We start from the raw sequence: 25,425 nt of genomic DNA, 5'->3' as shown, positions 1-25,425 counted from the left end.
GCAGGGCGAACCTTCAGGAAGGGAGCAGGAAGCACTGCCACCTCTGCGTTCAACTGGGTGACAAATAATTGAGAGAAAATAATTCATGCAAGTTATCTTTAAAGGTATACAATAAGCTTGAAGAAAGAACACTGTTACTGATCTTTGATACTATGGCGATAAACTGCATACTAAACACTTTAATTATCCTAGACGCCTAGATCTGCTTGGCAAGCATCATGCCACTGACATGCTTCAGCTCTTTTTGAAACTTACTGGATATGTGACTTGTCATACTGAGACAAACTTTGAGGTTAGATTTAAGCAAGTTCTCTACAGCTAGTCACACCCTCAGCACACGCAAGACGAGCCTGGCACGGCATGAAGGGCGGATCACCTTAGCGCCTTCCTTTGACTACCTGGTGCACTGAGCTGACAGACCTCAATTTCAATTGGGTTAATGAGAATAGATCTGTTTCCCAAATTTAGCACACAAGAATTTCAGTGGGTTCAAGAAACCTCAGATGTAAAGAAAAAAAAAACAAAGAGAAAAGCCTGCGCTCAGAATAGCTGACCTGTGGCTCTAGAAATTGTCATGCTTTAATAAAACAAACTTTGTAACAAATTCAAGAGTTTCTGAGTTAAGTCGACCAACTGCTGCATAGAAATGTGCTAACATACAACAGTCCAGTTTAAGCCAGTGCATAGAGAAGATAAAGCACTTATGGTAACTGCAGACGGTAACAAGTCCATGTTTGTACAACCTAGCACGGGTCCATAAGGGCGGAAATCGTGGTAGAAATGGCCAGGGAAAAAGTAATGTGGAACCAGAGGAGAAGAAAAAAGACCTTCAGCTGTATAAAATTCAAACCAGTGTAAGTATAAAGACACCACTGAAGACTGGTTAACTCTGCCCCAAACACCAACAGCAAACAGAACCAGAATGGGTAGCCTTTGGCAGACAGTTCTAAAAATCTGAATATGACATTTCTTAATAATTCACAAACAATATATTATATGGTATATTTATATTAAATACTGGGAAACCAATCCTGTAAATTTGATGCTTATAACGCGTTAGCCAAGGAGAGCACAACAATGTCAAGCTAAATGAATGCTGGTGTTCTCACAACAGTGCTCATTCATGAAGCGACTGTGACTGCGCAAGCACAGACTATCATCTGTGAAGCGACACAAAGGTCTCCAGCTTCTCTGGGATATGCCCTTTATAATAAATTCTATGACTCACTATGACACGAGCGGCAAGACATTGCAACGTGGTGTGATTTATGGGCTGGATCAAATTTTTAGCTATTTCTTTCTCATCCAGCAAGTCACTAGCAGTTTGTTTGTGCAAGTTTGTGGCATCAAAATGGGCACCTGATTTAATAAGGAGATTCATGATGTCTGGATGGTTGTTGAGAGCGGCGATGTGTAAGGGACTGTTGTCATCGGAGTCTCTGACGTTCACGTCAGCACCACATTCTATCAGAATAGCGGTCACCTGGAGGGATGGAAACTTACACACAGGGTACCGTCCCACACAGGTCGTGTTCTTGTCCACAGCCAGATGCAGAGGGCTGAAGTTATTCTTTCCTCTTGGGTGCAGCTTAAGAAATCTGTAGATAGTCTGCTTTTTGAAGTGGTCCTGTTCAAGAGTACAAGGAACTTTTTCCAGCAAGCAGATCAAGTGTAGAATGATGGAGAGCGCCTTGTTCAGCTGCAGCGGGTCGGCGGGACACTGAGTCTGTCTGATGGCACGCTCTATCTCAAGGACGCTTTTGCACAGGATGCCCATAAGATCATCAAATGTCACAGTGGTGCCCAGCAGGCCCTTTGCCCTGTCTTGAAGCATAAAGGAGAACAGTTCTGCAAAAGACAGCAAGCTACTGGCGGTCATGGGGCTCAGGGGGTCCAGGTTGTTCTGCTGCATGTCAAGAGCATACTTCCACAGGTTGATGCATCGCTTGAAATTCCCCGAGTCTGCATAGACGGCTCCTCTGTACCTGATGTAGTAGGAGGTGTCAGGATGAGAAGGCCCGAGGATCCGCTCTCGAATCAGCAGGGCCTGCATCCTCATCTCGTCAGGGTCGGCGATGAGGCCCTCCAGCTCCTCAGCACTGTTGACCTCCTTGGCGTAGTCATAGGCCATGATCAGCGCCTGCGGCACCGGCTTACTGATGATATTCGTCCTGTCACTGTACCTCATGTTCATCGCCTTCTTCCAATACTTCAACGCCCCAAGGAGGTCTCTTTTCTTGTCTACAAATGTAGCTCCCAAGAGCTCCAGAGCATTGATGCGTTCTGTCTTGCTGGTCTGTGCGTGGTGTGTCAGGAAATCCACGATATTTGTGTGACCAGTCACACTCGCAGAGAGAAGCGGAGTCATCCCATAACCATCCTTTTCCATCTTGGCACAATACATAAGCAGCATCTTCATGATGTCCAGACTTCCAGACTCCGCACAGTCATGCAAGGCAGTATTACCTTGAAGAGGAGGGAAACAACATACTTTGAGAGACCTGGATATCATCACCACTTACACGTACATTAACTCCTGAAGAGAAGCAGGCAGTGTCTAACCACCCTCGAGATGCACGTTAACTGCAATGAGGGAAAAAAAAGAGCATCCCAGCAGCAGCATCTGATTTGGCATTGACAAACGCCTCACGCAAGCAGCTAGGACACTCCTCAAGTCACTAGAGGAGACACTGCATCCATGGCCTCTTAGCACTTGTTATCAATGTTTTCAAGTGCACGTTCTGTGACTAAAACTCGGTGAAATAAAATTAACCAGCGAATCCCAGTCTTGCTGAAGTCATTTATCTTTCTGGGTCAACTTCCAGTTTTAACCTACCAGTCTTTCACTTCACTCTCAGTAGTCAGAATTTGGTGTTTCTTACTGCCAAGTTAACTTCTGCTGTTCTAGCCAAAATTCTTGGTAACATACTCTCTTCAAAAAGCTTCCATAAGAAAAACAAGTCCATTGAAATTTGGGTGGTTCACCATGAACTTTAAAAGGAGACATCTGAAGTGTCCTTTCATAATGGATTACTTCCCATTGTAATTTAACTTTTTCAATGTTCTTTTTAGATGTACTAAATGTTCTAACTCTGTCCTAGTCTTCCCACACATGGATTAAAACTGACAACAGGCAAATGAGTAAAACTTGTATGAAATACATTAAGACATGATAAACAGGTATTTTTAGCCATCTAAACTGAATGATGAACATCTTCCCAGTTATCAAATTAGAAATTATCACGCAGAGCTCTGATATCTGCACACAATGCAGACAATTCAGGACAGGTTTACCAGGCAGGCTGGCAGCGCTCCCTTCAGAAAGACCTACTTGCAAGGGTGAGCCCGAGCGGGTATCTGGGAACCTGTGTGGGGAACAGTTGTCCGCCCTGATCTACAACCTCCCAATACCATAAAGGGCAGCCCCCAATAAAAGCCTTGTGCACTCTCCAGGGGCTTCCCCATGCAGAACCATCACACACACAGGCCATTTTCATGGCTGTGAAAGCACGTGGCGTCTGTGAGCTCACAAAGAGGAGACAGGATTCCTCCAGACCTCACCCAGGTTCTCTCTGGATCAGCTGCTGGAAAGTCAGCCACGATGAGAACTGTATAGTCAGTCACCTCCAAACATGAGGGTGGGCCACTCTGGGGACCCTGAGGCAGTTTGTGGGCCAGAAAGCAGTTTAAACCTGAATACTGCAAATAGCAAATCTAGTCTATAATCTAAAATTTTTACAAATTTATCCTGCTTAGTCTTCCAAGATATCCTAAGTATGACATCATTACATGTTTATTCTGACCTAGGACTTCGATGATTCCAAGGAGGTTATGTGATAAAATGCTTTAGCAGTGTATAAGCGAGCAGGCACTGAGAACTAGAACTTCCTACCAATGTTCGTTAGTCTGAAACCACTTCAATTAAATATTACCACTACACCAAGCACATTTTAAAAACCACTGAGCAGGCCTGTTACTCCAATTCTTTCTAAGAAATGGAACATACAAATAAAGAGAACTGAACATAAAGAGGAGGGTCCGATAGCATTCTTCTCTATTCTAGGTAAAAGAACAGAAATATGAATACAATTTAGAGGAAGATATTATCAAACTAGGGCTCCAGTTATTTTCTATATACTTATATAATTCATGGTATCCAATAAAAAAACAAGGACAGAATGCAAGCAACTAAAATACAAAAAAAAAAACCCACACAGAAATAAGAGCTAACAAAACCACCTAACCTGAGCTCCAGGTAACGCAGTTATTCAGATTTTAAAAGTTACGTGTACCACATTCAAAGAGGTTTTGTTTGTTTTTTGATTGAGAATTCACGAGAAAACTGGAAAGCACAATAAGGCAGCAATGGCAAGCATTTGGGGTAGGTGTTAAGATGCCTCGGGGGGGGGGTCCGGCGCCGTGGCCTAGTGGCTGAAGACCTCGCCTTGAACACGCCGGGATCCCATGTGGGCGCCGGTTCTAATCCCGGCAGCTCCACTTCCCATCCAGCTCCCTGCTTGTGGCGTGGGAAAACAGTCAAGGATGGCCCAAAACCTTGGAACCCTGCACTCCTGTGGGAGACCTGGAAGAGCTCCTGGCTCCTGATCAGCACAGCATCGGCCATTGCAGTCACTTGGGAAGTGAATCATCGGATGGAAGATCTTCCTCTCTGTCTCTCCTCCTCTCTGTGTAGCTGACTTTGTAATAAAATAAATAAATGCCTCTTGGGGCAACCATATCCCACACTGAAGTGTCAAATTCTACCTCAGATCCAGCTTCCTGTTACTGTGCAATCCAGGAGGCAGCAAACCTGGGTCCCCACCACCTACACAGGCCATCTGGATGAAGTTTCTGGCTCCTTCTAGGCCTCAGCTTGCCTCAGGCTTAGCTGTTGCAAGCATCTGGGGCACATCTCTTTGTCTTTATGCCTTTCAAACAAAAAAAAAAGCCACACTTCAAACTTAAAAAGAATACATATTTCAGAAAGGAAAAATTAAATAGACAATTTTAATGCATATTACAAATAGCTGAATATAGAATTTGTGAACTGGAAGACAGGTCCAATGAAAACACAAAGCAGGGGTGGTGGCAGGAGGCTACGTCAGAGGGTCAGCAGACTGAAAGCCATCACTCTGGAGGGAGCAAGCAGCTAAAGGCAGTATTTACAAAGTGAGAATTTTCTACAAGTCCTTGAAAGATCAAGCTATAAACTCCAATAAGGATATATGACAAGATAACCACACCACAGCATACTGCCAAAAACTAAGTACAAAAACAAAAATTTCTTGCCAAAGAGCAGCAATCTAGATTACTGGCAAAGTCCTCAGCAACAACAAGCCAGGAGACGGGGTGCTGGAGGGCACAGGGAGGGCACTGCCAGCCTCGGACTCTCCCCACATTAGGTAAGTGGGACAGGAGGGGCAACTCTGCCATGAAGAGGAGTTATTCCCAACCTAGACACTAGTGCTCTCTGGGCAGAAGAAGGGCAGGTCACAACAAAGCCTGAGAAGCGGGCACAGATGTCAGCTGGAAGTGACAGGTGAGTGAGTCCAAATAAAATCATCCTTGCAACGTTCCACAGGGCCTGAAACTCACAGCGGCACACTGCTTGACAGTCGCCGCATAAAGACGGGGCCCTCCAAGCCCCAGGAGCTCTGCCCTGCTGTAAAGCAGGAAGTTAAACATGCCAGGCTCAGAAATCACAGGTCGGATAAGCCCTATTAGAAATGTTTTGACCCCAAGTGGTTCAGCACTGGGATTACTGTGACGAGCAATCCCAGGATGAGATCCAAATCACACACTGCCTACAGGTAGTTTCCGACAACTTTCTCCGATGACTTCAGCCTTCGTTCTCTCTGCGCAAGTGTGGAGTTTCCCAAGTGCAGTACCAGGTGAACAAGGGCTTCATATTCTAGGCCACTCTGGGATTCAGATTCCTGGATTAGTTCTGCTCCACTTTGTCATCCAGAGAACTCACTGAAATTAAAGCCACAGACTGTGCATGTAACTACACTGCCTGATACAAAGAAACAAAAGGAGATCTTTAAAAAGACAAAGGAACATTTTAAAAAAAGTAAATTAGGTAACTAGCAGACAAAAGACAAAAACCGCCAGACTAAATCACAAATGGGGAAAACTCAAAGACACATCCTAAAGAAAATCCTCAAATAAAAGAACAGAGTGAGGCTGGAAGTGAAAAGACGAAACAAATGTAACCCTAAATTAGGACGAGTGCAGGGGAGACCCTGCTCTCGGGAACCGTGCTTTTCAAATAAATAAATAAATAAATAAATAAATAAATCCTGGGGGGAGGGGAAGAAAATATGTTTAACTGGCGGTAATAAAAAGATTAAAAGCCAAGTCTTACGCGATACAGCTAACACTATGCTTAGAGAGCAATGCATACCATTAAACCTATAAAAGAAAAAACAAGGAGAGCGTAATAAAATCCAGGTTTGCATCTCAAGAAGTAATGCAGAATAAACAGTAAACACAGAGAGGTAGAAATCCATCATTAAAAAGCAGAAATAAGGAAGAAAAAGGTATACTAGTACAGTTCTTTAAAATGTCCATGATCTATTTACTAACCCTGTTAACCATACAAGGCAAATAAGACAAATTGATTTTATATACAAAAAAGAGATCAGCGCTAAGCCATAAATCCCTGGCTCCAAAATGCCTTCCTTTTTTTTTTCTTTTCTTTTTTTTTTTACAAAGATATACAGAGAGGAGGAGAGACAAAGAGAGAGAAAGATCTTCTGTCCGATGATTCACTTGACCGCAACAACCGGTTCGATCCGAAGCCGGGAACCCGGAACCTCTTCTGGGGCTCCCACGAGGGTGCAGGGTCCCAAGGCTTTGGACCGTCCTCAACTGCTTTCCCAGGTCACAAGCAGGGAGCTGGATGGAAGTGGAGCTGCCGGGATTAGAACCGGCACCCACATGGGATCCTGGCGTGTTCAAGGCAAGGACTTTAACCGCTATGCTACCGCCTCGAGCCCCCACCTTCTTTCTTTACCTGTTTAACTATCTGGCTTTCCAGGTGTTCAGACAGTCCTTTTTGGACATGCCACAACAGCCTGCCATCTGTGAGGATGCTGCTGAATAACCATCCTCAGTCCTGGCAGACACATAGTAATACTGTCTGCCACTGATGCCCATAGAACTGATCCCAAACTACACAGAGCCTTTGTTTTTGTAACCCCACAAACTAGTGTACTGCCCAAGCCAAGGCAGGTTCACATTTTTAATACAAGTTTCACAAAAAGTGATCCAAGCTGTGCTCTTGAGGACAAAATAAGTTCAAAAAGTAAAATTTGAGATTTTTCTCAATGACTCCAACAGGTTACACAGAACATCGCGACCCTTTGAGGACCAAGAAGGCCCTAACGGTTAAGTCTGGGAGTTCCAGCCTGGAGTACTCAAGATTCAGCAGAAGGAAATAGGCACTTGAAACAGTCACTTTAAAGCAACTATAATCCCTGGTGTCATTTACCAAAGTCTTTTAACAACTTGATCTTTAATTGATATGTGTGTATGATTTATGGGGTACAGTATTATAATTTGGTACATGTATAAATATGTACAGGTCAAAATGAAAATAATAATTAATAATTAGCATCTCCAGGTCTATCATTTCCAAGTATTGAGAATCTTCAAATTCTTTCCTGGCTACACTGAACTGCCGCCGAGCAGTCACCCTTCCCGACAGGCCGACACCACGCCACCTTCCTACGCCCTCCCTCGCCTCAGAGGACTCCAGTTTCCCTCAGTACCTCCCCCTGATCAATTTTTCCAGCTTCCACAAACAAAAACTGGACACTGTCATTTGTTTCACTTAACATTTGGTCTTGCAGCTTCATCCATGTTACTGCAACAGAAGTATATACTTTTTTCTATAAACAAGATCTTATTTTTTATTTGAAAGGCAGTAACACAGAAGAAGAGAGGTTTTCCATCTGCTGGTTCACTCTGCAAATGGTCACAACAGCCAGAGCTGAACCAATCCAAAGCCAGAGACCAGACACTTCCTCCAGCCTCACAAACGGGAGGGACCTGGGACGTGGGCCATCTTCTGCTGCTTTCCCAGGTCACAAACAGGGAGCTGGATTGGAACTGCAGCAGCTGGAAGACAAACTGGTGCCCATATGGGATACTAGCCCAGTATGCCACAGCACCAGCCCCAGAACTGTATGTATACTTCCTAAAAACAAATTATTTTTCAGTATATATAAAAGCCTTATTTATTTTATTTTTATTAGAAAGTCAGTTGTACAGAGAGGAGGAGACACAGAGAGGAAGATCTTCCGTCCGATGATTCACTCCCCAAGCGGCTCGCAATGGCTGGAGCTGCACCCATCCGAAGTCAGGAGCCAGAAAACTCCTCTGGGTCTCCCACAGGGGTGCAGGGTCCCAAAGCTTTGGGCCGTCCTCGACTGCTTTCCCAGGCCACAAGCAGGGAGCTGGATGGGAAATAGAGTATCTAGGACCTGAACTGCGCCCATAAGGGGTCCTGGTGTGTGCCAGACAAGGACTTTGGCCACTAGGCTACAGCACAGAGCCCTCAATACACTTTTTTTTTTTTTAAGATTTATTTTATTTTCATTACAAAGTCAGATGTACCGAGAGGAGGAGAGATAGAGAGGAAGTGGAGCTGCTGGGATTAGAACCAGCGGCCATATGGGATCAAGGCGAGGACCTTAGCCACTAGGCCACGCCGCCAAGCCCTCAATACACTTTTGATAAGCATTTCATTGAGGATCAGTGAAGGAAAGTAATTTCTCAACACTTTTTTTTTTAGGCTGCCTACTTCTCCTGGGAAATGTCTGTTGGGGTCATCTGCCCATTCTAAAACCCCGCTCTCATTTTTATTTCTATGGAGTTCCTTATGTATGCCGGACATCAGTCCTCTGTCATACGGGCAGCTTGCCAGTATCTCCCCCATTCTGCTGGCTGCCTCCTCGCTCGCATGACAGCTTGCTTTCACAGTCTGACAAATTCCCTGCTCCAGTTTTGCTCTCATCGCCTATGTTTTTGTGGTCTTATCAAAAAACCTTTCCTTATACCACTTTCTTCAGTGTTTCTCGTTGCCCAACTCTTTACGTTTTGACAAAATTGTCATCAGGACGTATACTACTATCTCCAGCTTTCCACCTATGTAATCTACATAGCTTCTATAAACTATATAAACCACTACATAACCACTCCTCATGCTCTGATGGTGAAAGTTCGAGAATGATGGGACAATTTATACAATCATTTCCGTGTTGGTGGATATCACACGGCTTCAGAATTTTCACCACTACAATTACTGTCCAGTCCAACAGCTAAGGTGCCCGCGACGCTCCTCAGAATGCCAGCGTCCTGCCAGGAGGGGCCGTGGCAGGCAGTGGGGACCGCTCAGCTGAGTGTCAGTTTACACGGGCCGGCGTGTTTCCCAACCACTGGCTGCTGAGGTTATCCGGGGAGAAAACAGCGGCCCGATGGGAGCTGTCGGTCTTACTGTCACCCTCACATACACACAGAACAGACACGGCACTCAATGGACACAAACAATTTTTTATTTTAACCTTTACTGTAGCAGCATATTTTTTTCAAAACTTACAGAACCACACATTAAAATGGATGAGTTTTCTTGTATGTGAATAAACAAATGACCAAAAAACAGTCTAGCCCAACTGTGTGATGATTTAATATATTTTCAATTCACTTTCAAAGAGATAACAAAATATATTTAAAGTCCCATTTCTACACTATTCTCTTACACTGTAATCCATCTTATAATCTATTAGCTCTATTCCTATGTAAATAAAATATTTGTCAATATAAGCTTTCTTTGATAATTGCTAGTTTGACTTGCAATAAACACTTTATAAAATAATACTAAGTTTCTTGTTATACCTACCACAAACATTTCGTTCTATCAGTTATTTCACTCAAGAATAATGGATATGCTGTATTAAATGTACTTTCTAGCGAAGAGTCATTTTTCTTAAAAATTTATTTTTATTGGAAAGGCAGACTTACAGAGAGAACAGACAGAACTATCTTTCACCCAGTGGCTCACTCCCCAAGTGGCTGCAACCACTACAGCTGAGCGGATCTAAAGCCAGGAGCCAGGAGCCTCTTCCAGGTCTCCCACAGGGGTGCAGGGTCCCAAGGTTTTGGGCCGTCCTCGACTGCTTTCCCAGGCCACAAGCAGGGAGCTGGGTGGGAAATGAAACGGGACAGGAACTGGCACCCATATGGGATCCCAGCGCTTGGAGGGAGAAGAAAAGCCAATTGAATCATTCTGCTGGGCTTGAAAAATCATTTTAAGCCAAATATGAATATCAACTTACTACGTTCTGTGTCTGCTTTATGTGAAGTGTGAAGTTCTATGCCAAACATCATTAAAAAACATTTATTGGACCTTCTGTTAATTAACACCATTGACTTAACTGCATTTATGATCACAAAACAACGTATGTCAGCAGTGTACACAGAACATGGGGCAGGTGCTGTCGCATAGCACGTTAAGCTCCTGCTTGGGACACCCACATCCTACACTGGGCGCTGGTCTGAATGCCTGCTGCTCTGCTACCAATCCCGCGGCCTGCTAACACAGACTGGGAAGTGGCAGATGATGGCTCAGGGGCTTGGGCTCTTTCACCCATGGGGAGACTGGCGGAGTTCCAGGCTCCGGGCTTCAGGCTGGCCCAGCACTGGCTGCTGTGGGCACGTAGGGACAAGGCAGCAGATGGAAGTGTGCGCTCACTCTCTCCGTCCATACTGCTCTTATCAAGTAAATGAAAACTATAAAAAAAACTTAGAACAACAGAGTGACCACCATTCCTCTACTCTTATCACAGTGTCTGCATTCACAAAGTAAGCAACAGAACAAAACAATAAACACAGAATTAAATACACATACACTCCTAGGCATCCTAAATACACTTAGCACTGAGTTTAGTAAATCTAGTTTTAAGAAGGAAAAAAGTGGGCCCAGTACAAGGGCTCAATTAGCTAATCCTTCCATTGCAAGTGCCTGGAGCCCATTTGGTGCCTGTTTTGAGTCCTGGCTGCCCTGCTTCCCATCCAGCTCCCTGAATGTAGCCTGGGAAAACAGTGGAGGATGGCCCAAAGCCTTGGGACCCCGCACCCACACAGGAGACCCAGAGGAAGCTTCTGGGTGCTGACTTCGGATCAGCTCAGTTTCGGCTGTTGCAGTCACTTGGGGAGTGAATCAGTAAAAGATCTTTCTGCCTCTCCTCCCTGTAAATCTGACTTTCCAATAAAAACAAATGCTTAAAAATAAATAAATAGGAGGGGTGGGGAGAACCCAAGTATCTATGTAACTGTGTCACATAATACAATGTAATTACTGAAGTTAAATAATAAATAATTAAAAATAAATAAATAAATAAATAAATAAATAAATAGGGCCCGGCAGTGTGGCCTAGCGGCTAAAAGTCCTCGCCTTGAACGCCCCGGGATCCCATATGGGCGCCGGTTCTAATCCCGGCAGCTCCACTTCCCATCCAGCTCCCTGCTTGTGGCCTGGGAAAGCAGTCAAGGACGGATCAAAGCCTTGGGACCCTGCACCCTCGTGGGAGACCCAGAAGAGGTTCCTGGTACCCGGCTTCGGATCGGCGCGCACTAGCCGTTGCAGCTCACTTGGGGAGTGAATCACTAGACAGAAGATTTGCCTCTCTGTCTCTCCTCCTCTCTGTATATCTGACTTTGCAATAAAATAAATAAATCTTTAAAAATAAATAAATAAATAAATAAATAAATAGGGGAAGGAAAAAAACCCATATTGTATTATGTAATTCTTAAAACCTGATCAAGAAGTGTTGGGGTCCGTGCAGTGGATGTGGGGGACACGAGGGTGTGAAGACATTGTTCCATTGCTGGCAGGGACGCAAGGAACCTCCCACTGAGGCAGGGCGCGGCAGATATCTACAGCCACCTGGATGCAGCTCCACCTTCCTTTGCATGGACACCGGACCACCGTGCGGAAGAATTCTAATCTGTCCAGGCATTTTTGCTACTGTGAGACTGGCTTTTTACACAATGTGAGCTTGGAGGTTAATGTCAATAATAATGTCTTACAAAACGGCCTTCTATTATTCCTACTGTCTTGGCTGTCCCCATTGACCTTATGCTAATCAAGGGACCTGTATTTAGGGTTTCATTCTTTCCTTAATCTTTAGGTTCTCCTTTTCTTTGTGATACAAGATTAAGTTGTAGAATAAGAATTGTAGCAGGAACTTCTATTGTTTTTGGGTAAAGCAGGTGGCAGGGTTGTCCTTAGAAACACCCACTTGACCATGACGTGGAAAGTCTGAGCCAGAGTTTCACTGATTCTGCTTAAATAAAGCAGACGGCATTATTGCACAGTCCACTATCATCATGGAATCCTAGTGGTCCGTCTCTTTCTTTCTCTCTTTGCACCGACTCCACGCACACTTCACCAGTGCTGGACTCCGGCAAAGAAGTTCTTTGGGGCCTGTTACAGTTCTAATTCTGCCAGCCCCGCTTTCCATCCAGCTCCCTGCTTGTGGCCTGAGAAAGTAGTCGAGGATGGCCCAAAGCCTTGGGACCCTGCACTCAATTTGGAGACCAGGAGGAGACTAGAGGCTTCAGATGGGCACAGCTCCAGCCATTGCGGTCACTTGGAGAGTGAACCATCGGACGGAAGATCTTTCTCTCTGTCTCTCCTTCTCTCTGAATACTGATTTTCCAAAATAAATAAATAAATAAATCTTAAAAAAAAAAAAAAAGAAAGAGGAACGGATAAAGAAACTGTGGCATATCTACTCTATGGACTACTACTCAGGCTTTAAAAATGAAAATCTATCATTTGCAACCAAATGGTCGAACTAGAAACCATTACGCTCATGAAATTAATCAATGCCACAGAACAAATATTATATGTTGTTCTCTCTTATGTAAGGTAACCTTCCTGCAAAATACAAGACCAAGATATATAGGTAAACATATATACAAATCTGTTCATCTGGAGGAACTGTATAAATGAAGATCAGCATACTGAGAAGTGAAAATACACTGTAGTACACAGCTCTACTCCCAACGAAACTGCTAAATATACCTTAACAATAGCATGTTGGACTTCCTATTATTACCTATACCTTCAATGTCATGACACACTTACATACCAGAATGACAGACTTTAACTGCTGTGGAAGGACTGTACTGCTGTAACAATATAGGGCAGGTGGAAGGGGAAATTCCCAAACTGATGGAATTGTGCCATAAAAAATTTCAAAAAAATAATAAAAAAGACCTCACACACACAAAGAATGAAATCATACAGTTTGCAACAAAATGCCTCCTATTCACTCAGTGAAGTACACCACTGCTCAAAGCACAAACATTGTATGTTCTGATACAAAACAGCCTTCATAGAAAGTACAAACTCAACACATACAAGTAAACATGCAAACATGGATAAACTATAACGGCAGCTAGCATCTGAGAAGTAAAGACAACACTGCAGTAGGTGTCTACTCCTGAATAAAAGTAGAACTCCCAGTGAAACTTTCAAACACACCTTCTATGGTACTGGATTTGTTACTTTTGCCAATAGCTACCATGTCATGATATATTGAAACAGATGGAAGTTAAACTTGTAACTGTTCCTAAGGGATTATACCACTGTGATAAGGAGGGAGGGGCAGGGGAGGGGCAGGGGAGGGGCAGGGGAGGGAAGAACCCCTATAGCTGCAAAGCTGTATTGTGGAAAACAAAAAGCATGGTGCCCAATTTCTCAAGAGACCCAATGTTTACTCCTATTCATTTTAAAGGAATCTGTAGTATTTTAAAAAATACTTTTAAATGTTTTAAGAATCTTGCATCAGAACGGTTCGTACTTCAAATGCCCCCAGCAACCAAAGCTGGGACACCCACTTGGGTAGACAAACCCAAGCACTTGGGCCGTTCTCTTTTGTGTCCCAACATGCAGGAACCTAAATGTAAAAAGAGTAGCTTTGAGCCCAGTGCAATAGCATAGTGGTTAAAGTCCTCGCCTTGCACACGCCCGGAGCCCATATGGTTTCTGGTTCTAATCCCGGTGGCCCTGCTTTCCACCCTGGGAAAGCAGCTGAGGACGGCCCAAATCCCTGGAACCATGCACCCGTGTGGGAGACCCAGAAGAGCTCCTGGCTCCTGGCTTTGGATTGGCTCAGCTCCAGCCATTGGGGTCACTTGGGGAGTGAACCACTGAACGGAAGATCTTCCTCTCTGTATATCTGACTGCCCAATAAAAATAAATAAATCTTAAAAAAAAAAAAAAGTAGCTTTACATTCAAATTGACATTTCAATATGGGATGTGGGGTCCTAAGCAAAGTCTTCACTGGCTGCACAATATCTATGCCATCTATTACCTTTTTAAAAGTAATTATTTATTTATTTGAAAGGCAGAATTACAAGGAGCAGGAAAGATGGAGAGATCTTCGATTTGCTGGCTTACTACCCCACTGGCCAGAGTGAGTGGTGAGGCCAAGGCTGGGAGCCTAGAATTCCATCTGAGCCTCCCACATGGGTGCAGGAGCACCTGGACGTACCTCTTCTTCCACTGCTTCCTCAGGCACGCTGCGAAGGAGTGGACAGTCCTGGAGCAGCACACACATGGGTGTTGCCACTGAAGGTGGTAGCTTAACCTGTTGCACCCAACTCTAGCCCCACCTAAAATATCGACAATAAGTACATATAAGTATTTAGGTGCCTAACAATGGGCGTCAATCTTTATCTTGAAATAAGTAACCCCAAGGTATCACTTTTTCAATGAAGGACTAGTTTGAGGCCTAGCCAGATGTTCCTGGTTTGACTGAACCAGGAATCAAGTCGTTGTGTGCAGTCACTCACTGAAGTCATGGGGGAGGTTCTATAGTTTGGTAAGATTACAACTCATCAAGGCACAGGCCAAATCAGCTTCCAAGAATACACAGAAGTAACTAAAACTTATTTTTATTGGAAAGGCAGATTTACAGAGAAGAGAGACAAAAATCTTCCATCTGCTGCTTCACTCCTCAAATGGCCACAATGGTCGGAGCGGAGCCAATCTGAAGCCAGGAGCCTCCTCCAGGTCTCCCAGCGGGGGCTGAGTCCCAAGGCTTTGGGTCATCCTTGACTGCTTTCCCAGGCCACAAGCAGGGAGCTGGATGGGAAGTGGGGCAGCTAGGAAATGACCCGGTGCCCACATGAGATCCTGGCACTTGCAAAGCAGAGGATGATTAGCCAGTCAAGCCACAGTGCCAAACCTCATAACTAATGTTTTAGTGAAACAAAAATGTCCCCTCAAAAGCAGAAGGAGAGATTTTTCCATCTGCTAGTTAATTCCCCAAAGGCCTCAACAGTCATGACTGGGCGAGGCCAAACCCATAATCAGAACCTCAGTCTGAGTCTCCTACACAGGAGACAGGGACCCTAGTACTCGGGCCAGCTTCTATTGCTTTCCCAGGGACATAATCAGGGAGCTGGATCAGAAGTGGACCAGCTAAGACTCAACAGCTCATATCTTACATGAAATGCAAATGTCTCAAGCAACTGCTTATCAAGTGTGGACTCCTAATTTTTAAATTTTTTTCTGCACCTTTGCCGTTAAAATCATAGACAAAATAAAATTCTATTTATTTAGCTACTTTTTTCATTATAATAAAGTGAGGATTAACTAAAAAAAAAGTCCCCTCACACAAGCACTCCAAAAATATTCAAAAACTACTCCTGATAATGTAATTGTTCCAGCATTAACAATTCCACAGAGTGTGTTGTTGAAGTCTTCACGTGTTTCAAACTTTTGTGCCTCTTCCTTGTAAGTCAATTAAAGCTGTGCTTCTCCAACTTCAATGTACAAAGCCCCAGAGGAGCACAGTGAAATGCAGGTTTGGATTCAGGTTTTCTGGGATGAGTCCAGTGACGCAGGGATGCTTAGTGGCTATTTTTGTGTTTTCTTGGGAAACTTGCTAGACACTGACAAGCAAGAAAACGGAAGAGGAACCTTATTTCCTTGATTGCTATACAGCTCTGCCACACAGCCAACACAGCTGAAGGGAAGCCTGAGAGCAGGAGCATGTTTCACCACGGGCAGGCTGGGGCCAGGGACACAGCACAGGGCTCTGAGCCTCCACCTGCACCACTGGCGTCTCATCCAGTTCCCACCCAGCTCCCTGCTCACGACCTGGGAAAGCAGCAGAATACGGCCACTGCAGCCACCTGGGGAATGAGTAACACATGGAGATCTCTCTAACCATCTCTTCGTAACTCTTTCAAATACAAATAAACCTTTAAAAAAGAAACCTTCAAATACAAATAAACCTTTAAAAAAGAAACCAAGGGCCTGGCGCTGTGACCTAATGGCTAAAGTCTTCACCTTGAACGCACCGGGATCCTATATGGGTGCCGGTTCTAATCCCGGCAGCTCCACTTCCCATCCAGCTCCCTGCCTGTGGCCTGGGAAAGCAGTCAGGACGGCCCAAAGCCTTGGGACCCTGCACCCACGTGGGAGACCCAAAAGAGGCTCCTGTTTCCCGGCTTCGGATTGGCTCAGCACCAGCCTTTGCAGCCGCTTGGGGAGTCAATCAATGGATGGTGATCTTCCTCTGTCTCTCCTCCTCTCTGAATATCTGACTTTGCAATAAAAAAATAAATCTAGAAAAAAAAAAAAGAAAAAGAAAAGAAACCAGTGATTAGGCTATACCTTTTGCACCATAAAGACAGAAAATCTTACCAGTTCTATTGACTCTAAACATACGCCAAAGCAGGAAAAGGTGGTGTTTTACAAATATCATGCAGTATTATCTAGATAAGTTCTTATGCAGAAAACAATATTAGTAAACACTGTAGTCTAACTTTCATAACATTCTTATTTAACTCAAACATCATAAATGCTATACATTCAACAGAATAAAAAATATTCACAGAATGGGAGAAAATATTTGCAAAGCATGCATCCAGTAAGATTTGTATTCTGTGTAAAAACACAATAAAAAGATAAAGGATATGAAGACACTTTCTCAAGAAAACACAAAAATAGCCACTAAGCACACAAATGAAGTACAAAAATGCTCAACATCATTAGCCACGGGAAAGCCAGAAATTAAAGCCGTGAGACAGCATGCCTCGCCCCACACGGCAGCGCATTCCAAATGTGAGGAACCCGGAGCCCTTCCTGTGTCACTGACCAAGTGTCGACTGTGCGTGCACTTCGGAAAATAGGTCTAGCAAAAACAGAGGGATCTGTGACCTAACTCTACTCCAGGTGAGTATTCACAGCAGCATTATTCCAAAAGTAGGAGCAATCCCAACGCCCCTCACCTGCTGAGGATAAACTGTTCCACACGGATGCTGGAGCACTTCCAGCAGGAACGGCAGCAAAGCACTGTCTCACGTTACAAGACGGCTGGACCTTGACAACATGCCAGACCAACAACACGGCACAGCACACAGCTTCACTGACTAACACGCCTACAACAGGCAGCTGGAGGCAGAAGGTGGCTGCTGTCACCCAAGAGGGACACAGCAAGGGGCTGGAGGTGTGCAGAGGACGTCAATGAAAAGCTGACCAGTACAATGACCAATGAATCCACACAAAAAAAGAGCTAAGGAATTGAACACTTGGGTGAGTGGCATGTGAATTCTATCTCATAAAGCTGTGTAAAACCCACTGAAAAAGTCAAAATACTTGTATTTTGTAGAAGTTTAAGTGTTAAGAGAGCGCCAGTTAAAAATCTTTTAGTCTAACAGGCTTGGCTGGAAATGCACCCTACTCCTCTTTCCTCTTCAATTACTACTCTGCCTGGCAACCCATCCTTCCTTAACTCCAGCTGCACAGGGCTGCACCACTTAAAGAGAAGCGAGGGAGAAGCCATCCCGAACACTCCAGTGCCTAGGTAACTAACAGCTGCTGTGGGTGGTAGGAAGCAGCACAACTTCCCTTCCTTGGATACACGCTATCAGGAGAAATACGCAAGCACATTTCACAAAAAAGGATTTTAAAAACCGGGCCCAGTGCGGTAGCCTAGTGGCTAAAGCCCTCACCTTGCAAACGCCAGGATCCCATATGGGCTCTGATTCGTATCCCGGCTGCTCCACTTCCCATCCAGCTCGCCTGTGGACTGGGAAAGCAGTGGAGGACGGCCCAAAGCCTTGGGACACTGTATCAACCTGAGGGACCAGGAAGAGGCTCTTGGCTTCAGATTGGTTCAGTCCAGCTGCTGCAGCTACTCCAGTGTAGGAGGACATTGTGACCGTAGAAGGTCAGTGAACACAGGATTACAGTTGGCTGGATAATATTTGGATAATAACCAAATGGCTACTTTTGTATACCTTATTGGATATCATTTGCATAAGAACAGTTGAGTGGACAGTATGTATATGAGAACACCTGGTGGAATATACAAGACAAAAGAGTTCCAAACAAAAGCACTGATGGTTTTGTTGATGAGCTCAATACTTCCTCCCTTATCCTGTATGGCCCTCAGTCTATAAAGTTTGATGCCACTAATAAACTATGGCTTTGACCATCAGTCAGGGTCCACGTGTGTTATTATCAGCTCCATGCACCAAGTCCATCGCTGCGGGACAGCGACACTCCAGCGGATGGAAGATCTTCCTCTGTCTCTCCTCTCTGTAAATCTGACTTTCCAAGAAAAATAAATCTTAAAAAAAAAAAAAAGAAAGAAAAGAAAACAGAACCAAAGGCAACCTGCCCACACTGCTAGTGACTCCTGCCAGGAATTTAACAGAGAAAGCCCCAGCTGCGTCTGACACAGGTCCGCGCTGGCGACAGGCAAATGCCAAGAACTGCCTCAACGACTCAGGTGAGTCTCGACGGTAGGAGAATTTTCAAGGCCAAGAAAACTGCAGCTCAGAGAAGGGGCTGAAACAACTCCTCTGCAGACTGGAAGCATCAACGCAGACTTCACAGCAGCTCCATTTCCTGGTCATTCTCTTTGGCACACTCCCTTTTCAATCACAGTTCTTCCCAAAGCAAGAGGGGCAAAAGAAGAGAACTTTCAGTCAGACAGCATACATGTGATTGTTGGATCCGAGTAGCTCCCTCTCGTCCTCGGGGTTCCATCACGTTTACTGTGGCATTTGAATCAATCAACATATGAGAAAGGGAGAGAACGAGAGACCTTCCAGCTGTTGGGTCACTCTCAAAGTGGCCACAATGGCTGGGGCCAGGACAAAGCCAGGAGCCAAGTTTTTCTGGTCTCCCATGTGGATCAAGGGGCCCAAAGTCGTGTGCAATCCTCCACAGCTTTCCCAGGCTCGGAGCAAGGAACCCGACTAGCAGTGGAGCATCCAGGGCATGAATCAGTGCCCACTTGGGATGCCAGAGAATCGGGCAGCAAGTTTACCTACAACACCACAATGCCAGCTCCAGAAACGTAGTATTCAATAGACAATCAGAGCGATGGTGCATTGCGGCTTATGTGTGTTACAAAACTTCCACAGTAAAAAGGTAGGAAAGCTGCCCCAACTAGCTCTTAGCTGCATCAGTCACGAGCCCAAAGCCAGAGCTCTACCTGAATCATTCACTTTTAATATTATCTTATCCTGCTACCTTAAGTATTTACAAAATACTCAGTTCTCTAAAATTCAAAAAAAAGCTTGCAGCTTACCATCAAGTAGCTTATAACATTTTTCTCTTTTCAACTTAACATTCGTCCAGTAAGCTAAGCTACAAACGCACTTGATCTGATGCACTGATAAACAGAGCCTCAAAATCTCACAAGAGAATGCAGACAGGCGAATTTCTCTTTAAAGATCCCAGCTCCTCCTCTGTTGGAGAACTGTGGCATACGACTGCATGACAAGTAAAACCAAACTCCCTTGGTGTCCCTTGATGGAATATGGTTCCTTTCCAATTCCAAGTACACGTCCCAGTGCTGCCAGCCCTACTGCCATTTACTAAGCCTGGCAAGTTGCCCCAAAACCTGCACACCTGAACCCCAACAATCAGATTTTCCTTTCTTGGTGACATGATGCTAGTCAGTATACTCCTCTAAACTCCTATACAGGATATACAGCTGACACCTTCATGCTGGCGCTCAGCAGATCTGTCCCCGTCTACCTCCTCACAGCCAACGCAACGTCCAACACAGTGCTTCGTCTACACAAAGCACCCATGACGTCACCATCCATACAGCCCATGACCTGGTGCTCTTACAAACACTCAGACCTCCCAGGGCAAGTCTCCCAACTCAGCCCAGAGTGTGTCCTCTGGGCCTGCGGTAGTGAATCACGCCAATGAGTGTAAAAGCAGAATGGAGGGGCTAACCCAACGGTTCAACTGGCTAACCTTCTGCCTGCAAGCACCAGCATCCCGTAAGGGTGCCAGTTCGAGTCCTGGCCATTTCACTTCCCATCCAGCTCCCTGCTTATGGCTTTGGAAAGCAATAGAAGATGACAAGGACCCTGCATTCATGAGAGAGAAAGAGGTTCCTGGCTCTTGATCGGTTCAGTTCCAGCTGTTATGGCTATTTGGGGAGTGAACGAGCAACTGGAAGATTTTTCCATGTCTCTCTTTCTCTCTGTACACTTGCCTTTCAAATAAAAATAAACATAAAAAAAAAAACAATAAAAGCAGAAGGGAAGAAATTAAGTACCTTTCACTTTAAATATGCAAAGTCTTATGCTGAGTCCAAATAAAACAAAAAAACCAAGTCAGCAATTATCCTGTGACAGCTTTCAAAGTGGCTCCTACAATCAGCTTTGATTTACAGTCTGTAGATTCACATACAGGACCTAATTGCCACCTCAAAATTCAACCAAGGTGACTGCTGGACTGGGCAGGTCTTCCAAAGCAGCTCAGACTTTTTCCCCTCTCTGGGAAAAGAATCAATCAGCTGTCCCCAGGTAGTGAGTGGCTGGGGAAGTATTTCCAGCTATGCGACAGGAGAAAGCATTACTGGCTGGCTATACGGTGACTCGAGTGTCCACGGATGAACCCGGCTCCCCTCCAGAGCAGGCAGTCCAGGACTGCAGGTCGAAGCTTACTCATCTGTGACCATTTCCTAACTCTAACAGCTGGCACGCCAAGGGACTCAACAAACGCACTCAAGGAATGAATTCCATCTTAGGTTAAAACATACTCAAAATGTCAACAGCCTGTTAAAAAGTAATGGGATAGGGCTCGGCAGCGTGGCCTAGTGGCTGAGGTCCTTGCCTTGATCCCATATGGCCGCTGGTTCTGATCCCAGCAGCTCCGCTTCCTCTCTGTCTCTCCTCCTCTCAGTGTATCTGACTTTGTAATAAAAATAAAATAAATCTTTAAAAAAAAAAAAAAAGTAATGGGATATAGAAGTCACACGAATTGTATATTTAAGCAAACCAAGTACAATCTAGTGGTAATTCCTTTCTTCGGAACCATGTACAATGACAAATGAAACGTCCTAAGAGAGCACTCGACTTGATCCCTGGTGTGATCAATGGTCCATTTTGGGGCAAGAATGTCAAGAGCCTTTCTTGCGGCTCCATCAGATCCTTCTCTCAAGTGTCCGTGTCTCAGTTTCTGTTGGTGCTAGCTTTATAAGTGCTATTAACACATTCTAAAGAAACAAAAAAAAAAAACCGAGTCACAGGGGGATGGCTGTCAAAGAACCGAAGCTTCAGGACGGCAGTGAGGGGGAGGACAGGTCCTTCAGCCTGCCCAAGTCACGAAGAGTCACGTCACAGGCCATTAAAACAACTGCACACACAACGATGACACCTATTTACGCAGCTACATAGAACTGAGACTATCCGAAAATAATTCTGGATATAAAAGTGTTTTCTCATGCTGTTTCTTTACATTTTTGAAGGCATATATACTAGATATTGACCCTACAGGGGAAATGAGAGACTGAGCAGACCACTGAGGCGACAAGAAGGGGCACACACACACCCCAGCCGAGGCAGTGAGGCGGGGCGGGACTAAGCACACATCCCTTGGAAGCAGCTCAAAGGCAAGCAGACCAAACCCTCTGCGCTTGGTAACGGAGAATGCCGACCCAGAGAGATTCCACTGGCTTCTCTTCTGTAGCTCCACATGTACATAAAACACTGCAGAACCATAAGGGGCACAGACCCTGGGCTCGTCTCGTCGAGATGGATGTTCACAAGAGTAAAACGAAGAGACCAAGTCCAAGAAGGCAGAGAAGCCATCCCCTTGGACCCCTCTGCTTCACGTTATTTCCAGACATTTCCAGTATTCACACGGTGAGCTACGCAGTGCCTAGCTTTCTTAAAGCAAGCATTCTTTTGAAGAATGCTCATTTCAAGAAAAGACAAGCTGGCATTTGACTCTCCTACTTCTAAAGCCAATCAGGAATAAAAGCAACATTCACAAGAAAGAATGTGTAGGGAGCATTTTTTTAATCACACTAAAAAATTGGAAGCAATATAAACCTTGCTTCAAGGAATGCAAAGTTGTTTCAAGAGCTATGATTAATGACAAAGATAACACAGATTGAGGTGCAAAACAAGTCATAGGGTATTATATAAAATAAAACTGCGCACACACACACGTACATGCAAAGTCGGAGAGCTCTGGAAGGACAGCAGTGTACAGTGCTAATCCCGATGATCTCGCACCCTTACAAGCCGCTCAGCACACACGCTCGGTGACTGTGAGCAGTCCAAACCCACACGGCTCGGTGTGCACAGCCTGCACCAAGTGGGCAAGCACACACTTTTGTTCAGTAATACTCCCAACAGCGTGGTCTGTATTAGCAAAGCACTGGATGAAAGCTAAACATCTGTTGGTGGCGACCAGATAGATTACGCACGTTTACACAGTGAAACACGGTACAGCTGCGAAACAAGACTGAGGTGGCTGCACGCTGGAGCTGAGCGGCATCCAAGATAAATGAAGGTTAAAAGTACAGAAGGGCATGGAGTAACCAGCAGTGAGAGGAGGCAGGGGCACAGACATGGGTCCCAGCTCTGCCAAGCTCAGACGGACAGACAGGGACATACGCTGATACACACACACACACACACACACACACACTGTAATTGTGGGGCCAGGCGGGCAGCCAGACGCCTGAACACTAGGGAGGAGACGGTCAATCCATCCTGTGCAAAATGTTTTTACGATGGATGTATGTTACCTTGACATTTTAGAAGCCTCCTAAAATTAACGAGCCCCTGCAGCTGTTTAAATAGAGGTAGGGAAACCAGGCTTTTCATGTCCAAAGTCTACCAAACAGCATTTTTAAGCCCTTGCTCTTCCTGGACGAAGGAATTTACCTTGTTACTAGCCTACGAACCCCTATCTGCTTAACTCAGTCCTTGTTTTCACTCTCAGTACTGAAATACTTTCAAAAATCTGTTTTCTCTTACTACACATATGACGATTTACATACATGGGTTTCCTGTTAGTCCTAACAAGGAAGTCGACTGCCCTTTTCCTGAGATGAACCCTGCCAGGTCGCGCTGGCCTCCGCAGGGACACAACACACCAGGCGCCCACTCACTCCACTCCGAAGGCTGAGCTAAACAAACAAACAAAAACAAAACGGGGAAGGGGTCTCCAAGCCAAGTGTACTCCATAAACTCTGCTGCAGGACAGGCTCAGCACAAACCCGAGACCCCTCACAGGCACCCTGGGGACCCGGGATCCATTCCAAGGCAAGGGCCCCGAGAGCCGCTCCGCCTGCTGCCCCCCAGCCTGCCAGGCCCACTCACCTTTCACGCTCTTCCTGTTCACGTCGGCCCCCTTCTCGAGCAGGTACTGCGCGATCTCCTTGTGGCCCTTGTAGCAGGAGATCATGAGGCACGTGTGGCCGTGCCGGTTGGACACCTCCAGGTCGGCCTTGTGCTCCACCAGGTACTTGACGATCTCCAGGTGGCCGTCGAAGCAGGCGGCGCGCAGCGGCGTGGAGTTGGTGAGCGTCGTGTTGTTGACGGACGCGCCGTGGTGCAGCAGCGACTGCACCACCTTGAGGTGGCCGGCGGCCGAGGCGGCCCAGAGCGGCGGCGCGCCCTCGATGGTCTCGCCGTCGAAGTTGACCGAGCCCCCGACCTCGATGGAGGCGCTGCACTGCTCCAGCAGGAACTCCACCATGTCCAGGTGCCCGTAGCGGGCGGCCATGAGCAGCGGCGTCGCCCCGTTGGTCTTCTCGGAGATCAGGGAGGAAACCTCCTCCTTGGACTTGCTGGCCAACAGCTTGGTGAGCAGCCGGAGTTTGCCATCGCGAGCGGCGTTAAACACGGCCGTCTTCAGATCCATTTAGGGCCGGTGGGGCGGCTGCTGCGCCGGAGCGACCGAGACCTGCGGCGAGCACAGCGCCCGAGGGGCGGCCCGGCTCGGGGACCCCGAACTCTGCGGCAGGACGGACGGCACCCCGCGCACGGCAGGGTCGGTCCTGCATCGGACCCAGAGCTCCAGCTAGAGAGAGGAGGGGGAGGGCAGTTAGGAATTTTCCGGAACAAAGTTAGGTTCCTATTCTCCAGGGTAAGAAGGAAGGGAAAGGTCCGGGGAACGGCCCCCGCTGCCCTGCCCGGCCCCGAGCAGCCGCAGGCTCCACCGGGCAACGCGGCCCGGCCCCGGGCTCCCCGGCCCAGCTTTGTTCCAGTTCCGCCCGCCGCGCGGCCCCGGGCTCCGCTCCCCGGCCTCTGCGGAGGCGAGCCGGCCAAGGGCGCGCGGCTGCAGGCCTCGTGCCGGCGGGACGGGAGGCGGCAGGGAACAAAAAAGGCCCGCACGCCAAACAGGGCGGCCAACGCCAGAACACCCCGGCCCGAGGCGCTCCTGCAGACGGCGGAGGCCTCCCTCCCGCGGGGCCGGGACGCCCCCCACCAGCCCGGGGAGCCCCGGGGAGCCGCGGGCTCGCAGCCCACCGCAGCCCGGCCCGGGCTCCGAGCGCCCGCGACACCTCCCCGGCAGGCCCCGGCCCGCCGCCCGCTCCGGGGCGCCCTCCTTCCCGCCCAGGCCTCCCGCGGGCGCCGCAGCCTGCGGCCCGGCCCGCCGCCACTACCTGCCCCGGGCTAAGTCTTCCGCCGTCGCTGGCCGCGAGGACTCCGCCGCCCCCTTCAGATGGAAACCGTTGTCCCCGCCGCCGCCCGGACCGCCCTGCTGCGCCTGCGGCCGCGCTGCTCCTCCATGCCCCGCGCCCCACAGGAATGAATCCGGCCGCGCCGCTCGCCCCGCCCCGCCCCGCCAGGCCGCCTCCCGCCCTCCGCCGTCAGCCGGGCTGCGGCGCCTGCAGCGGCTGCCGCGGCGGATGGTGTAATGGGCTGCGGGCCGGACGAGCCCCGGCGCTGCCTCACATCACTGACGCGGCCGCCGCGCCATTGGGCCGGGGGAGGGCGGCGGCCGCCGCGAGCAACCGCCTAGGGGCGGGGAAGGCGCGCAGCGCGCATGCGCACGGCCGGGGGGCGGGCCGCGCGGCGTCGCGGCCGCTTGAGGTAGCCGGAACACAGCGGCGAATCCGCCG

General features: G+C 47.0%; 1 protein-coding gene across 1 annotated transcript; it reads right to left on the bottom strand.

Annotated features, from left to right (window-relative positions):
* Positions 1–555: 555 nt before the first annotated feature.
* On the bottom strand, positions 556–24,387 carry FEM1C (fem-1 homolog C). The gene is made up of 2 exons (XM_004586349.3): positions 23,678–24,387; positions 556–2,466 (listed from the first exon to the last, which is right to left on the bottom strand). Exons 1-2 carry the CDS (start codon positions 24,219–24,221, stop codon positions 1,157–1,159), a joined length of 1,854 nt encoding a protein of 617 aa, XP_004586406.1. The 5' UTR covers positions 24,222–24,387; the 3' UTR covers positions 556–1,156.
* Between the last annotated feature and the right edge of the window lie 1,038 nt (positions 24,388–25,425).

This window comes from Ochotona princeps, chromosome 19 (genome assembly GCF_030435755.1).
Source record: "Ochotona princeps isolate mOchPri1 chromosome 19, mOchPri1.hap1, whole genome shotgun sequence".
NCBI classification, from domain to species: domain Eukaryota; kingdom Metazoa; phylum Chordata; class Mammalia; order Lagomorpha; family Ochotonidae; genus Ochotona; species Ochotona princeps.
This window is presented reverse-complemented; position numbering and strand designations above follow the sequence as displayed.